This window comes from Oncorhynchus masou, chromosome 30, assembly GCF_036934945.1.
Source record: "Oncorhynchus masou masou isolate Uvic2021 chromosome 30, UVic_Omas_1.1, whole genome shotgun sequence".
NCBI classification, from domain to species: Eukaryota; Metazoa; Chordata; class Actinopteri; order Salmoniformes; family Salmonidae; genus Oncorhynchus; species Oncorhynchus masou.
The window spans coordinates 8,588,994-8,604,315 of NC_088241.1; the positions used below are offsets into that span (position 1 = coordinate 8,588,994).

The window sequence follows — 15,322 nt, forward strand, 5'->3', positions numbered from 1 at the left end:
AGACACGTATAAACACCAACAGAAAACACAGACCACTACAGACACGTATAAACACCAACAGAAAACACAGATACTCAAAATGAGGTCACACAGGATATGAAACCTTGGAAGTGAAGGAGATAAGAGAAGATTTACTGCCCTTCATTTCATTATTTGTATTTGTTTCTCCCTCCCTCCCTCCCTCCCTCCCTCCCTCCCTCCCTCCCTCCCTCCCTCCCTCCCTCTTTATTTATTTAACTCAGCTGATTGCAAGAGTAGACAGCAGACTCAATGCTAATTTATGACATCTTTAAACAAGACAGCTTCTTTATCCATTGGATGGCCAATCACTCTTCTCCTTCATTTCCTCTCATGACAGTTCCTGATTCTTCTGTCAATTTCCATAACTTCTCCCTCCCTCATCCATAACCTTCTGTCCCATTCGCTCTCTCCTTCATCCCCTTCACCCTCCTTCTGTCTCTCTATCATTCTATTTATCCCTAATCATCTCAGTCTCTAGTTTGCTCTGGCGGTGGTGTCGCAGCACAGTGTGTATGTGTGTGTGTGAGTGTTTGTGTGGATTGGTCGTTAGCCAACCGTTACTGAGAGGCTGTAGCGGCTAGGCTATGAGCTAGGGACAGTGGCTGTCATTTCTCAATAGGCTGATGGTAAATGGCTAAATCAGATTAGCGTCACTGTAGCTAAACTCAGACAGTATTAAAGCCTTAGGGCCAGGGTAGGAATGGTTACACAGATCATACACAATAACATTGGTGACAATACTGAAGCAAAAAGAACTAGAGGTGGACACACACTGTAAACCACAGTAAATAGAAACAAAGCTATTTCAATTTGATTGATTGGCCCTCTCCCTCTCTCTCACACACACACACACACACACACACACACACACACACACACACACACACACACACACACACACACACACACACACACACACACACACACACACACACACACTTTAGAGCCTCATCTCAGTCCTTCCCCCCTCATTCTCTCTCTTAATGTTCTAAACGCAAATCCTTCCCATTCAGCAGGTCAGTGTAATTTCCTAATGGATGCTTGGCAGATGGAAGAAGGGACAGCATCCCTGCTGATAGAACCAGAGAGCCAGAAGCCCACAGTACAACGGCAACCTGCCAGAGCTCACAGAATCCAGCTGAGATGGCCTATACCTCTACACTAACAGTCAACACACACAGACACACACAAAAATGAAACACACACAGATATTGTGGGAGTTTGGTTGTTTTTTTCTTGGGTTTTCAGTTGTTATAAATTCTACACAGTTCAATAAGAAGATACAAGAACAAAGTACAGAACTCACAACAGAACAGCGTACCACCAAATATACAGTATAGCAGGAAGAGAAAAAAGCACTCACATATGTATAGCAAGACAAGAATCCTAATTCAAACCTTTCTCTCTTCTCTTAGATTAAGTGGGCAAACCACAAAACAACACAAGTCACAACTCAGTAGTTCTGAAGTGCAAGAATCAACCTTTCCTTTAAAGAAAAGAAAACTTTTTTTATATATATCAATTTATATTTTTGGGGGACAAATAAAACCAAGCATTCCAAAGTTGAAGGTATGCACCTGTTGGTCTCCCCCTAACTTTGCAGGAGTCAGAACAGTCATTAAGTTATGGAAATATAGATTTCTTAAATCACTAGACATATAAACACCATTGGAAAAAACAAATGATTCCCAGAAAAAGCGATAGTGGTTATAGTGACCTGTTCACAAGGCAGTTTTTTCCAGTGTATAGCAATGATAGAGGACACTGCAACCAGCTATCATATATCTTTGTGCTGCCAATACAGGTAGTATCAAAAAGCGTGTGAGGCAGAGAGAGACAGACACCAAATGCGCACCAAAACATTGGAACACCCCCACAAAGACACTCAATAACTCAACTTATTTTGGTTTAAAAAAATCTCTCCACTCCCACCTCACCCCTATACTCTACCCCCTCTCCCCTCCCCTCCCCTCCCACCTCATCCCCACACTCTACACCCTCCCACCTCATCCCCACACTCTACACCCTCCCACCTCATCCCCACACTCTACACCCTCCCATCTCAACCCCACACTCTACACCTTCTCCCCTCCCACCTCACCCCCAGACTCTACACCCTCCCACCTCACCCCCACACTCTACCCCCCCTCGTCTCCCCTGCTCTCCTCCCTCTCTCCCTCATCAAGCTGTGACTAACCTGTGTCTGTGACGTTCGCAGGTGAATCTGTGCTCACTGTGTTGCTCACCTCTCCGGCCTGCAAAGCCAATCTGTGCTCACTGTGTTGCTCACCTCTCCGGCCTGCAAAGCCAATCTGTGCTCACTGTGTTGCTCACCCCTCCGGCCTGCAAAGCCAATCTGTGCTCACTGTGTTGCTCACCTCTCCGGCCTGCAAAGCCAATCTGTGCTCACTGTGTTGCTCACCCCTCCGGCCTGCAAAGCCAATCTGTGCTGAAGGAAATGGTAATGCAGCTGGCAGAGATTTCAGATTGTCAACGGAGGACAAAAACGTTCCCCATTTTGCCAGGTTACTCCAATTTTCCAGAGCTAGGGGATGATAATTGGGTGAGCTGAGCATAACAGGGAGTGTTGTGTTTCTGAAAATGGCTTTGCTCAGAGAAGGACAGTAGGCTATGAAATACGGCGAGCGCTGTAGCAGGGTCAGGACTCTAACAACACAGTAAACACACAGATTCTTTCAGATTCACCTCACATATACAGTAAGCCTCCATTTGATTGACAGGTTATACAGTATTCCGTTTGCAGAGACAGAGCAACAAAAAGAAGAAAACAAATGACCTGATACATAATATACATTTCGTCAACATTTTGGAACTAATTTGTACACCGAATAGCTTGTATTTTTGTTGCTTTTTGGTTTGAGAAAAAAATACATTTACACAGGAAGGGATCAGGAAGTTAGAAATTGTCTCGGCTGTTGCTAAGGTAACAGCTGAAAGGAATTTGAATAAATGAATAAACATTGTAGATTTGAATTGAAAAACTAAACAATGAATTGATACACAGGGACTAGAGTCTTCTATTTCATGTCATCCTGTAAAGAGACAAGCAAACAGGGAGATAGAGGGTAAGTTCCTCCTTAGAACAGTCTAGAATTATATACACTACTATAGGCTCCTAACAGAAGGCCGGAGTGGATTTAGGCTGGAATGACTTTTGACTTGTATAAGTGGGCCTGGCTTGCCCTGTTTGACTGAAAAGGTTTGTCAGAAAGTACATCTGCACTATTGTGCCTAATATGCTGCTGGTCATCGTCTTGGGCAAGGAATATGATCATTAAGTTTAATGTAACAGTAGGCACGGTCAATCTCTATGTTACGGGATAGAATTCAGAGTGACACAATAATCAGCGTAGGGATGAATACATTAGCATGACAGTTTGTGTTTTTCCCATGTCCCCCAGAATTGGCTAGATGCAGACTCTACACAGAACAGACACATCCAGTTCCACACTGACATAACGAAGAACAATCCACAGCTCAGATACACAATGCAATACAGCACACACTCACAAACACACACTCACACTCCTGCAACACAATGGCATTTTCTGTTAGGATTGGGGTAGAGTTACTGTGGCTAGAGACATGTTGGACACGTTTACTGTACAGCTCTATTCTACACGGTCAACCAAGAGTTGTGATTGGTGGAAAGAGATTACACTCTGATAATGTCATGATGATGTTCAGTGATGTATTAGGTCTCATGTTTAAATAACCCCCCCCCCTCCCCACACACACACACAGGTAACCCCACATCCCTACAAAAACACCCTTCCATTCCACCGTCTTTTCTCCCTCAGTCCGACTTCTCACTCTATCAAAAATAAAACAAGCCCTGCTGTCGTTTTTCATCCATCCCTTCATCCCTCTCTTTCTGTCTTCTTGTGTCATATTCTCCTCTGTTCCTCACTGTGGAAGACAACACAAAGCACCAGTAAATCCTGTGAGTCAATACAACATCGTGATATTATATAAGTCAGGGATCATCAACTAGATTCAACCACTGGCTGATGTTGTACTGAGCGGATGGCCGAAACGTAATTACAAATCATTTGTAGACTGCATATTGACCTCAATAAGCCCTAACAGATATAATGTTTGACTGAAACATTTCAAACCTTCCATACATTTGTATACGATCACGTGTCTCTCTATTATTCATGGGGATACTTGGGAACGTCTTCAATAAAAATCACTTGGAGTTGATTTCCTGGTGTTTTTCCAGCCTTTTTATAAATAATATAATATTTAAATACATATATACAGTTGAAGTCGGAAGATTACATACACCTTAGCCAAATACATTTAAACTCAGTTTTTCACAATTTCCTCCAAGTAAAAATTCCCTGCCTTAGGTCAGTTAGGATCACCACTTTATTTTAAGAACCATAATTTGCAAATAAATTCATTAAAAATCCTACAATGTGATTTTCTGGATTTTTTTTCTCATTTTGCCTGTCATAGTTGAAGTGTACCTATGATGAAAATTACAGGCCTCTCTCATCTTTTTAAGTGGGAGAACTTGCACAATTGGTGCCTGACTACATACTTTTTTGCCCCACTGTGTGTGTGTGTGTGTGTGTGTGTGTGTGTGTGTATATATATATATGTATATATATATATATATAAAAGAGAGAGAGAGAGAGAGAGAGAGAGAGAGAGAGAGAGAGAGAGAGAGAGAGAGAGAGAGAGAACCAGTCAATGTTACTACATGGAATCATGTAGTAACTTTAAAAAAGTGAAAAGTGTTAAACAAATCAAAATATATTTTATTTTTGAGATTCTTCAAAGTAGCTATCCTTTGCCTTGACAGCTTTGCACACTCTTGGCATAATTGGCAGTTTAGTTTTTAAGAACTGTGCATATAAACATATAAACAAATCCCCCCTTCTCCTACCACTACCGTCCCACCAGCGACCCCTCCCCTCTGACCTGCTGTGCTCCAGGCTTGTTCAGGAGGCCAGCCTCTTCATTGGCCTTTTCTGTCTTCATCTCCACTACAATGTCATTATTCACATCCCCACTTGCCCTGCAGGAGAGACACACAGAGGAGGCAGAGAGAAAGGGAAGGATAGCATAGAGAGAGAGGGAGAGGTAGCATAGAGAGAGAGAGGGAGAGGTAGCATAGAGAGAAAGAAAGAGAGGTAGCATAGAGAGAGAGAAAGAGAGGTAGCATAGAGAGAGAGAGGGAGAGGTAGCATAGAGAGAGGGAGAGGTAGCATAGAGAGATAGAGAGAGAGAGGAGGCATAGAGAGAGAGAGGGAGAGGTAGCATAGAGAGAGAGGGAGAGGTAGCATAGAGAGAGAGAGGGAGAGGTAGCATAGAGAGAGAGAAAGAGAGGTAGCATAGAGAGAGGGGGAGAGGTAGCATAGAGAGAGAGAAAGAGAGGTAGCATAGAGAGAGAGAGGTAGCATAGAGAGAGAGAGAGAGAGAGAGAGGTAGCATAGAGAGAGAGAGAGAGAGAGAGAGAGAGAGAGAGAGAGAGAGAGGGAGAGGTAGCATAGAGAGAGAGAGAGGTAGCATAGAGAGAGAGAGGGGAAAGGTAGCATAGAGAGAGAGAAAGAGAGGTAGCAGAGAGAGAGAGAGGTAGCAAAGAGAGAGAGAGAGGGAGAGGTAGCATAGAGAGAGAGAGAGGTAGCATAGAGAGAGAGAGGGAGAGGTAGCATAGAGAGAGAGGGAGAGGTAGCATAGAGAGAGAGGGAGAGGTAGCATAGAGAGAGAGAGAGAGAGAGAGGGAGAGGTAGCATAGAGAGAGAGAGAGATAGCTTAGAGAGAGAGAGAGGTAGCATAGAGAGAGAGAAAGAGAAGTAGCATAGAGAGAGAGAGAGAGAGGTAGCATAGAGAAAGAGAGAGAGAGAGAGGTAGCATAGAGAGAGAGAGGGAGAGGTAGCATAGAGAGAGAGAGGGAGAGGTAGCATAGAGAGAGAGGGAGAGGTAGCATAGAGAGAGAGAGAGGGAGAGGTAGCATAGAGAGAGAGATAGCATAGAGAGAGAGAGAGGTAGCATAGAGAGAGAGAGGGAGAGGTAGCATAGAGAGAGAGAGGTAGCATAGCGAGAGAGGGGGAGAGAGAGAAAGAGAGGTAGCATAGAGAGAGAGGGGGAGAGAGAGAGGTAGCATTGAGAGAGAGTGGGAGAGAGGTAGCATAGAGAGAGATAGGTTTATAGAAGGAGATGACATGAAAAGACAGACGGAGAGAAAAACAATAGAGGGTTAGCAGAGGGAGGTAGAATACAGTAAAGAGAACAGGGAGTCTGTACGCCAATGATCACAATGCCTTTCTTTAGAAACAGTTTCAAAATCCCTCCTCCCGTCCCCTCCACTCCCCTCTCCTCAGCTCTCCCTCCCTCCCCTCCTCCACCCTAACCTCCCCCCCCCCTCACCCTAGCCTCCCTCCTGTTACTCACACTTCCTTATTGTCCTTCTTGCTGCAGGGCAGCTTGCCCTTCTTGTTGAGGAAGTAGAGGAGTGCCACCAGCAGCAGCAGCATTAGGACACACACCACCACGGCTATCACCACGCCACTGGAGCCACCCTGCTGCTTATCAGCTAGAGGCATGGAGAGATGGAGGGAGATATGAAGGCATGGGGGGAGAGGTGGAGAAGGGAGAGGTTGGATGAACGTTAATTTAGAGGGGATGGATGGGGTGAGGTGAGAGGAGAAAGAGGTAGGGAGGAGGGATGGGAGAAGGAGTTGGTGAGAGGTGAGGAGGGATAAGGGGGAGAAGGGTTGAAGAGGGAGGGACAGCGATGGAGGCAAGAGAGGGGATGGAGTGGAGGGGTAGGGGTGGGTAATGGAAGAGGGGAGGTGAGGGGGTGGAGGGGCGGAAATGGGATGGGTGAGGTTCGGAGGAGAACAATGGATGGGTGGAGGGGAGAGGAGGAGAGGGAGAAATGGGGAAAGGGGAGGGGGAAGGTTTGTTCAGCTTTGATTGAGATGACAATAGTGTGGTGGGGCTAAGAGGGGGGCCTACACACACACATGCGCACACGCACGCGCACATTCACACACACACACACACACACACACACACACACACACACACACACACACACACACACACACACACACACACACACACACAAACACACACATACACACATTTTCTCTCTGTGTATCACATACACACAGTGTAACACACATACACACAGTGTAACACACATACACACAGAGTAACACACATACACACAGTGTAACACACATACACACAGTGTAACACACATACACACAGTGTAACACACATACACACAGAGGTATTTGTACAGACCTGTTTTAAGCACATGGTTCCCTTTGAGCAGCATTTTGAAAGAAAGGCAGTTCCTCAGACCCACTGAATAGCAAAGCAACAACACACACCGCACCACTATGTGCACCCACTAACCACCAACAACACACATACTAGTGTACAAACACAACCACCACAACACACACTCTAGTTACAACTACTCACAAGCCCACAGCAACTGAAAAGCACAGCACAGGGAGGAAAAAGAGTGAAAGAGAAGAACGCAGTGGGAAAAAGAAGTGACAAAGACACGCTGAGAAAAGAAAAGAAGAGAGTGGCAGAGGATAGAATAGAATATCATCCTTTATTACCCCCCCGGGGGAGGGAAAAGTCGCAGCATCCACAGAATATAGGACAGACATCATACAAAGATGACAAACAAAACACAATATACAATATCCACAGTGTTCAGTAGTAATAGGGAAATATACAATGTACAGTACAGTAGAGTGCTTGGAGGAAGGGTGAAGTACTACAGGCTATATACAACACAGAGTCCTGACAGCAGGGAGGAAAGGAGGAGGGAGAAGACAGATAAGTGTCTACCTCTGCCTGCATCATTGGCTGCGTTGGGATCGCCGGCTGCAGGGAGAAGAGAGGAACAGGGTTAGACTACAGTTTACTGTTACACCACAATGGAGGAGAGGGACAGAGAGCGAGAGAGAGAAAGAAAGAAAGAATCAGTGATAAGAAAGTTAAGAGAAGTGGAGTGCCACACTGACCTTGTTTGGTGGTGACTTTGAAGGCCTGGGAGGCTGCGCCGTGGTCGTTACTGGCCTCGCAGGTGACCCCGTCCTTCAGGACCGCAGCACTGGCCTCCAGCATGACCATACTGACCACCTTGTTACCCTTCACCGACACTGACTGGGAGAGGAGGGTCGGGGGGGGGGTGAGAAAGATGGGTTAAGGGATGACAATAAATTAGAGGAGTTGTTCTGAGAGCTCATAACATAACTCCACAAAGCTTTGTCAAAGCACACAATGCACACACACACGCACCTGCGCGCACGCACACACACACGCACACACTCACCTCCTTTCCTGAGGGTGTCCAGGTGAACTGTGGAGCAGGATGTCCGTGAGCAGAGCAGGACAGAGTCACCATGTCTCCCTCCTTCTCCACCATTCCATCAACAGCTGCATCAATCTCAGGTTTACCTAGAGAGAGGGAGGTAGAGAGGAGAGAGAGGGGGGAGAGGTAAAGAGACAGGGAGGGAGAGTGGTAGAGGTAGAGGGGGAGGAGAGAGGGAGGAGGGAGAGAGGTAGAGACAAGGGGGATGGAGGCGGGTAGGCAGGTGCAGACAGATATAGATTGGGAAGAAAGTGGGATAGAGGAAAAAGAGACGGATGGATACAGAGAGACAGAGGAGGGAGAGAATAGCAGGAAATAAAATAACTCAGTCCACCACAGGAAGAGATACACTGTTCCATCACCACTTCCTGTACTCCATCTGAGTCTTATGATATACTGACCATCACCACTTCCTTTACTCCATCTGAGTCTTATGATATACTGACCATAACCACTTCCTGTACTCCATCTGAGTCTTATGATATACTGACCATCACCACTTCCTGTACTCCATCTGAGTCTTATGATATACTGACCATCACCACTTCCTTTATACCATCTGAGTCTTGTGATATACTGACCATCACCACTTCCTTTATTCCATCTGAGTCTTATGATATACTGACCATCACCACTTCCTGTACTCCATCTGAGTCTTATGATATACTGACCATCACCACTTCCTTTATTCCATCTGAGTCTTATGATATACTGACCATCACCACTTACTGTACTCCATCTGAGTCTTATGATATACTGACCATCACCACTTACTGTACTCCATCTGAGTCTTATGATATACTGACCATCACCACTTCCTGTACTCCATCTGAGTCTTATGATATACTGACCATCACCACTTCCTTTATTCCATCTGAGTCTTATGATATACTGACCATCACCACTTACTGTACTCCATCTGAGTCTTATGATATACTGACCATCACCACTTACTGTACTCCATCTGAGTCTTATGATATACTGACCATCACCACTTCTTTTACTCCATCTGAGTCTTATGATATACTGACCATCACCACTTCCTTTATTCCATCTGAGTCTTATGATATACTGACCATCACCACTTCCTGTACTCCATCTGAGTCTTATGATATACTGACCATCACCACTTCCTGTACTCCATCTGAGTCTTATGATATACTGACCATCACCACTTCCTTTATTCCATCTGAGTCTTATGATATACTGACCATCACCACTTCCTTTATTCCATCTGAGTCTTATGATATACTGACCATCACCACTTCCTGTACTCCATCTGAGTCTTATGATATACTGACCATCACCACTTCCTTTATTCCATCTGAGTCTTATGATATACTGACCATCACCACTTCCTGTACTCCATCTGAGTCTTATGATATACTGACCATCACCACTTCCTTTATACCATCTGAGTCTTATGATATACTGACCATCACCACTTCCTGTACTCCATCTGAGTCTTATGATATACTGACCATAACCACTTCCTGTACTCCATCTGAGTCTTATGATATACAGACCATCACCACTTCCTGTACTCCATCTGAGTCTTATGATATACTGTACCATCACCACTTCCTGTACTCCATCTGAGTCTTATGATATACTGTACCATCACCACTTCCTGTACTCCATCTGAGTCTTATGATATACTGACCATCACCACTTCCTGTACTCCATCTGAGTCTTATGATATACTGTACCATCACCACTTCCTGTACTCCATCTGAGTCTTATGATATACTGACCATCACCACTTCCTGTACTCCATCTGAGTCTTATGATATACTGTACCATCACCACTTCCTGTACTCCATCTGAGTCTTATGATATACTGACCATCACCACTTCCTTTACTCCATCTGAGTCTTATGATATACATTAAGAAGCTGTCAGGACCCGGTTTCGAACCTGGGTCTCCGGAGTGAGAAACAGTCACTTAACCAACTGAGCCACAAATAGACAGCAGAACCCAGAAGATGAGGCAGACACAGCAGTACTTAAGACGGTGTATTTAATAAAGAAAAAATCCTAAAATAAAAAATGGCAAATCCAAAAGGTGGTAGGAAAAACACAAAAAAAAACTAAAAAGAAACTCACTAAAACTAAACAAAAACAAAAAACAGAATACTACAAGAACTTCACCCGGAATCGACAAGAGCACACAGAACACTAGGGCAGGGTGCCAACATACAAACACAGAGCACAGAACTGAGGGAAACAAAGGGTTTAAATACAATCAGGGGAAACGAGACAGGTGCAAACAATAATGGGGATCAAGGGAAAAACACAGGGACAAAAAGCACAATGGGGACATCTACTGACAAAAACACGGAACAACCCTGGCCAAATCCTGACAGAAGCCCTGTAGTCCTATCTGAACAATCTCAGAACCACCACAGGGTCAGTAACACACGGTCATGTGTGTAGGTGTGTGTGTGTGTGTTCGTGTGTGGCTGTGCTTCTGTGTACCTGAGACGGTGAGATTGACGCTGGCCTTGGCGGTGAGCCCAGGCACAGAGGGCACTGCACCCACACAGGAGTACTCGCCAGCTTCAGCGAATGTCACCGACTTCAGAGACAAGACACCAGTCTGGGACAGCACCGTGGAGCCCTGTTGAACACACACAGGTATGAGGTTAGGGGACAGTTGGAAAACACACACTCAAATTCTTTATCTCTTGTTCTTCCATGCCCTCCCCGGTTTCTCACAAAACTCAGTCCTGCTCAGTACAACCACATACCTTACCCAGTAACACGTTCACAACAAACAACAGCCAGATCAGAGGTGGCTGGTAGTAACACAGGCAGGAAGCAGGGAGAGGTGGACTGGTAGTAACACAGGGAGGAAGCAGGGAGAGGTGGACTGGTAGTAACACAGGGAGGAAGCGGGGAGAGGTGTACTGGTAGTAAAACAGGGAGGAAGCAGGGAGAGGTGGACTGGTAGGAACACAGGAAGGGAGCAAGGAGAGGTGGACTGGTAGTAACACAGGGAGGAAGCAGGGAGAGGTGGACTGGTAGGAACACAGGGAGGGGTGGACTGGTAGTAACACAGGGAGAGGTGGACTGGTAGGAACACAGGAAGGGAGCAAGGAGAGGTGTACTGGTAGTAACACAGGGAGGAAGCAGGGAGAGGTGGACTGGTAGGAACACAGGAAGGGAGCAAGGAGAGGTGGACTGGTAGTAACACAGGGAGAGGTGGACTGGTAGTAACACAGGGAGAGGTGGACTGGTAGTAACACAGGGAGAGATGGACTGGTAGTAACACAGGGAGAGATGGACTGGTAGTAATACAGGGGGGAAGCAGGGAGAGGTGGACTGGTAGTAACACAGGGAAAGATGGACTGGCAGTAACACAGGGAGGAAGCAGAGAGGGGTGGACTGGTAGTAACACAGGGAGGAAGCAGGGAGAGGTGGACTGGTAGCAACACAGGGAGAGATGGACTGGTAGTAACACAGGGAGGAAGCAGGGAGAGGTGGACTGGTAGTAACACAGGGAGAGGTGGACTGGTAGTAACACAGGGAGAGGTGGACTGGTAGTAACACAGGGAGGAAGCAGGGAGAGGTGGACTGGTAGTAACACATGGAGTGGTGGACTGGTAGTAACACAGGGAGGAAGCAGGGAGAGGTGGACTGGTAGTAACACAGGCAGGACGCAGGGAGAGGTGGACTGGTAGTAAGACTGGGAGGAAGCAGGGAGAGATGGACTGGAGGTAACACAGGGAGGACGCAGGGAGAGGTGGACTAGTAGTAACACAGGGAGGACGCAGGGAGAGGTGGACTGGTAGTAACACAGGGAGGACGCAGGGAGAGGTGGACTGGTAGTAACACAAGGAGGAAGCAGGGAGAGGTGGACTGGTAGTAACACAGGGAGAGGTGGACTGGTAGTAACACAGGGAGAGATGGACTGGTAGTAACACAGGGAGGACGCAGGGAGAGGTGGACTGGAGGTAACACAGGGAGGACGCAGGGAGAGGTGGACTGGTAGTAACACAGGGAGAGGTGGACTGGTAGTAACACAGGGAGGAAGCAGGGAGAGGTGGACTGGTAGTAACACAGGGAGAGGTGGACTGGTAGCAACACAGGGAGAGATGGACTGGTAGTAACACAGGGAGAGGTGGACTGGTAGTAACACAGGGAGAGGTGGACTGGTAGGAACACAGGAAGGGAGCAAGGAGAGGTGTACTGGTAGTAACACAGGGAGGAAGCAGGGAGAGGTGGACTGGTAGGAACACAGGAAGGGAGCAAGGAGAGGTGGACTGGTAGTAACACAGGGAGAGCTGGACTGGTAGTAACACAGGGAGAGGTGGACTGGTAGTAACACAGGGAGAGGTGGACTGGTAGTAACACATGGAGAGGTGGACTGGTAGTAACACAGGGAGAGGTGGACTGGTAGTAACACAGGGAGAGATGGACTGGTAGTAACACAGGGAGAGATGGACTGGTAGTAATACAGGGGGGAAGCAGGGAGAGGTGGACTGGTAGTAACACAGGGAAAGATGGACTGGCAGTAACACAGGGAGGAAGCAGAGAGGGGTGGACTGGTAGTAACACAGGGAGGAAGCAGGGAGAGGTGGACTGGTAGCAACACAGGGAGAGATGGACTGGTAGTAACACAGGGAGGAAGCAGGGAGAGGTGGACTGGTAGTAACACAGGGAGAGGTGGACTGGTAGTAACACAGGGAGAGGTGGACTGGTAGTAACACAGGGAGGAAGCAGGGAGAGGTGGACTGGTAGTAACACATGGAGTGGTGGACTGGTAGTAACACAGGGAGGAAGCAGGGAGAGGTGGACTGGTAGTAACACAGGCAGGACGCAGGGAGAGGTGGACTGGTAGTAAGACTGGGAGGAAGCAGGGAGAGATGGACTGGAGGTAACACAGGGAGGACGCAGGGAGAGGTGGACTAGTAGTAACACAGGGAGGACGCAGGGAGAGGTGGACTGGTAGTAACACAGGGAGGACGCAGGGAGAGGTGGACTGGTAGTAACACAAGGAGGAAGCAGGGAGAGGTGGACTGGTAGTAACACAGGGAGAGGTGGACTGGTAGTAACACAGGGAGAGATGGACTGGTAGTAACACAGGGAGGACGCAGGGAGAGGTGGACTGGAGGTAACACAGGGAGGACGCAGGGAGAGGTGGACTGGTAGTAACACAGGGAGAGGTGGACTGGTAGTAACACAGGGAGGAAGCAGGGAGAGGTGGACTGGTAGTAACACAGGGAGAGGTGGACTGGTAGCAACACAGGGAGAGATGGACTGGTAGTAACACAGGGAGAGGTGGACTGGTAGTAACACAGGGAGAGGTGGACTGGTAGTAACAGGGAGAGGTGGACTGGTAGTAACACAGGGAGAGGTGGACTGGTAGTAACACAGGGAGAGGTGGACTGGTAGTAACACAGGGAGAGGTGGACTGGTAGTAACGCAGGGAGGAAGCAGGGAGAGGTGGACTGGTAGTAACACAGAGAGGAAGCAGGGAGAGGTGGACTGGTAGTAACACAGGGAGGAAGCAGAGAGAGGTGGACTGGTCGTAACACAGGGAGGAAGCAGGGAGAGGTGGACTGGTAGCAACACAGGGAGAGGTGGACTGGTAGTAACACAGGGAGGAAGCGGGGAGAGGTGGACTGGTAGTAACACAGGGAGGAAGCAGAGAGAGATGGACTGGTAGTAACACAGGGAGGAAGCAGGGAGAGGTGGACTGGTAGCAACACAGGGAGAGGTGGACTGGTAGTAACACAGGGAGGAAGCGGGGAGAGGTGGACTGGTAGTAACACAGGGAGAGGTGGACTGGTGGTAACACAGGGAGGAAGCAGGGAGAGGTGGACTGGTAGTAACACAGGGAGGAAGCAGGGAGAGGTGGACTGGTAGTAACACAGGGAGGAAGCAGGGAGAGGTGGACTGGTAGTAACACAGGGAGGAAGCAGGGAGAGGTGGACTGGTAGTAACACAGGGAGGAAGCAGGAAGAGGTGTACTGGTAGTAAAACAGGGAGGAAGCAGGGAGAGGTGGACTGATAGGAACACAGGGAGGGAGCAGGGAGAGGTGGACTGGTAGTAACACAGGGAGGAAGCAGGGAGAGGTGGACTGGTAGTAACACAGGGAGAGGTGGACTGGTAGAAACACAGGGAGGGAGCAGGGAGAGGTGGACTGATACTAAAACAGGGAGGAAGCAGAGAGAGGTGGACTGATAGTAACACAGGGAGGAAGCAGGGAGAGGTGGACTGGTAGTAACACAGAGAGGAAGCAGGGAGAGGTGGACTGGTAGTAACACAGGGAGAGCTGGACTGGTAGTAACACAGAGAGAGATGGACTGGTAGTAACACAGGGAGGAAGCAGGGAGATGTGGACTGGTAGTAACACAGAGAGGAAGCAGAGAGAGGTGGACTGGTAGTAACACAGGGAGAGATGGACTGGTAGTAACATAGGGAGGAAGCAGGGAGAGGTGGACTGGTAGTAACACAGGGAGAGGTGGACTGGTAGTAACACAGGGAGGAAGCAGGGAGAGGTGGACTGGTAGTAATACAGGGAGGAAGCAGGGAGAGGTGGACTGGTAGTAACACAGGGAGGAAGCAGGGAGAGGTGGATTGGTAGTAATACAGGGAGGAAGCAGGGAGAGGTGGACTGGTAGTAACACAGGGAGGAAGCAGGGAGAGGTGGACTGGTAGTAACACAGGGAGAGGTGGACTGGTAGTAACACAGGGAGAGGTGGAATGGTAGTAACACAGGGAGGAAGCAGGGAGAGGTGGACTGGTAGTAACACAGGGAGAGGTGGACTGGTAGAAACACAGGGAGGGAGCAGGGAGAGGTGGACTGATACTAAAACAGGGAGGAAGCAGAGAGAGGTGGACTGATAGTAACACAGGGAGGAAGCAGGGAGAGGTGGACTGGTAGTAACACAGGGAGGAAGCAGAGAGAGGTGGAC

The 15,322-nt window shown here is 47.8% G+C and overlaps 1 protein-coding gene across 1 annotated transcript in view; it reads right to left on the reverse strand.

Annotated features, from left to right (window-relative positions):
- Positions 1–1,232: 1,232 nt before the first annotated feature.
- Positions 1,233–15,322, reverse strand: part of LOC135521989 (basal cell adhesion molecule-like) — a 111,285-nt gene continuing 97,195 nt past the window's right edge. The window contains exons 10-16 of the mRNA XM_064947843.1: positions 10,877–11,018; positions 8,360–8,484; positions 8,049–8,190; positions 7,873–7,908; positions 6,448–6,589; positions 4,975–5,071; positions 1,233–3,951 (exon numbers count right to left, since the gene is read on the reverse strand). Coding sequence (XP_064803915.1) covers positions 3,949–3,951; positions 4,975–5,071; positions 6,448–6,589; positions 7,873–7,908; positions 8,049–8,190; positions 8,360–8,484; positions 10,877–11,018 — 687 coding nt within the window. The 3' untranslated portion in view covers positions 1,233–3,948. The remainder of the gene's footprint in view (positions 3,952–4,974; positions 5,072–6,447; positions 6,590–7,872; positions 7,909–8,048; positions 8,191–8,359; positions 8,485–10,876; positions 11,019–15,322) is intronic.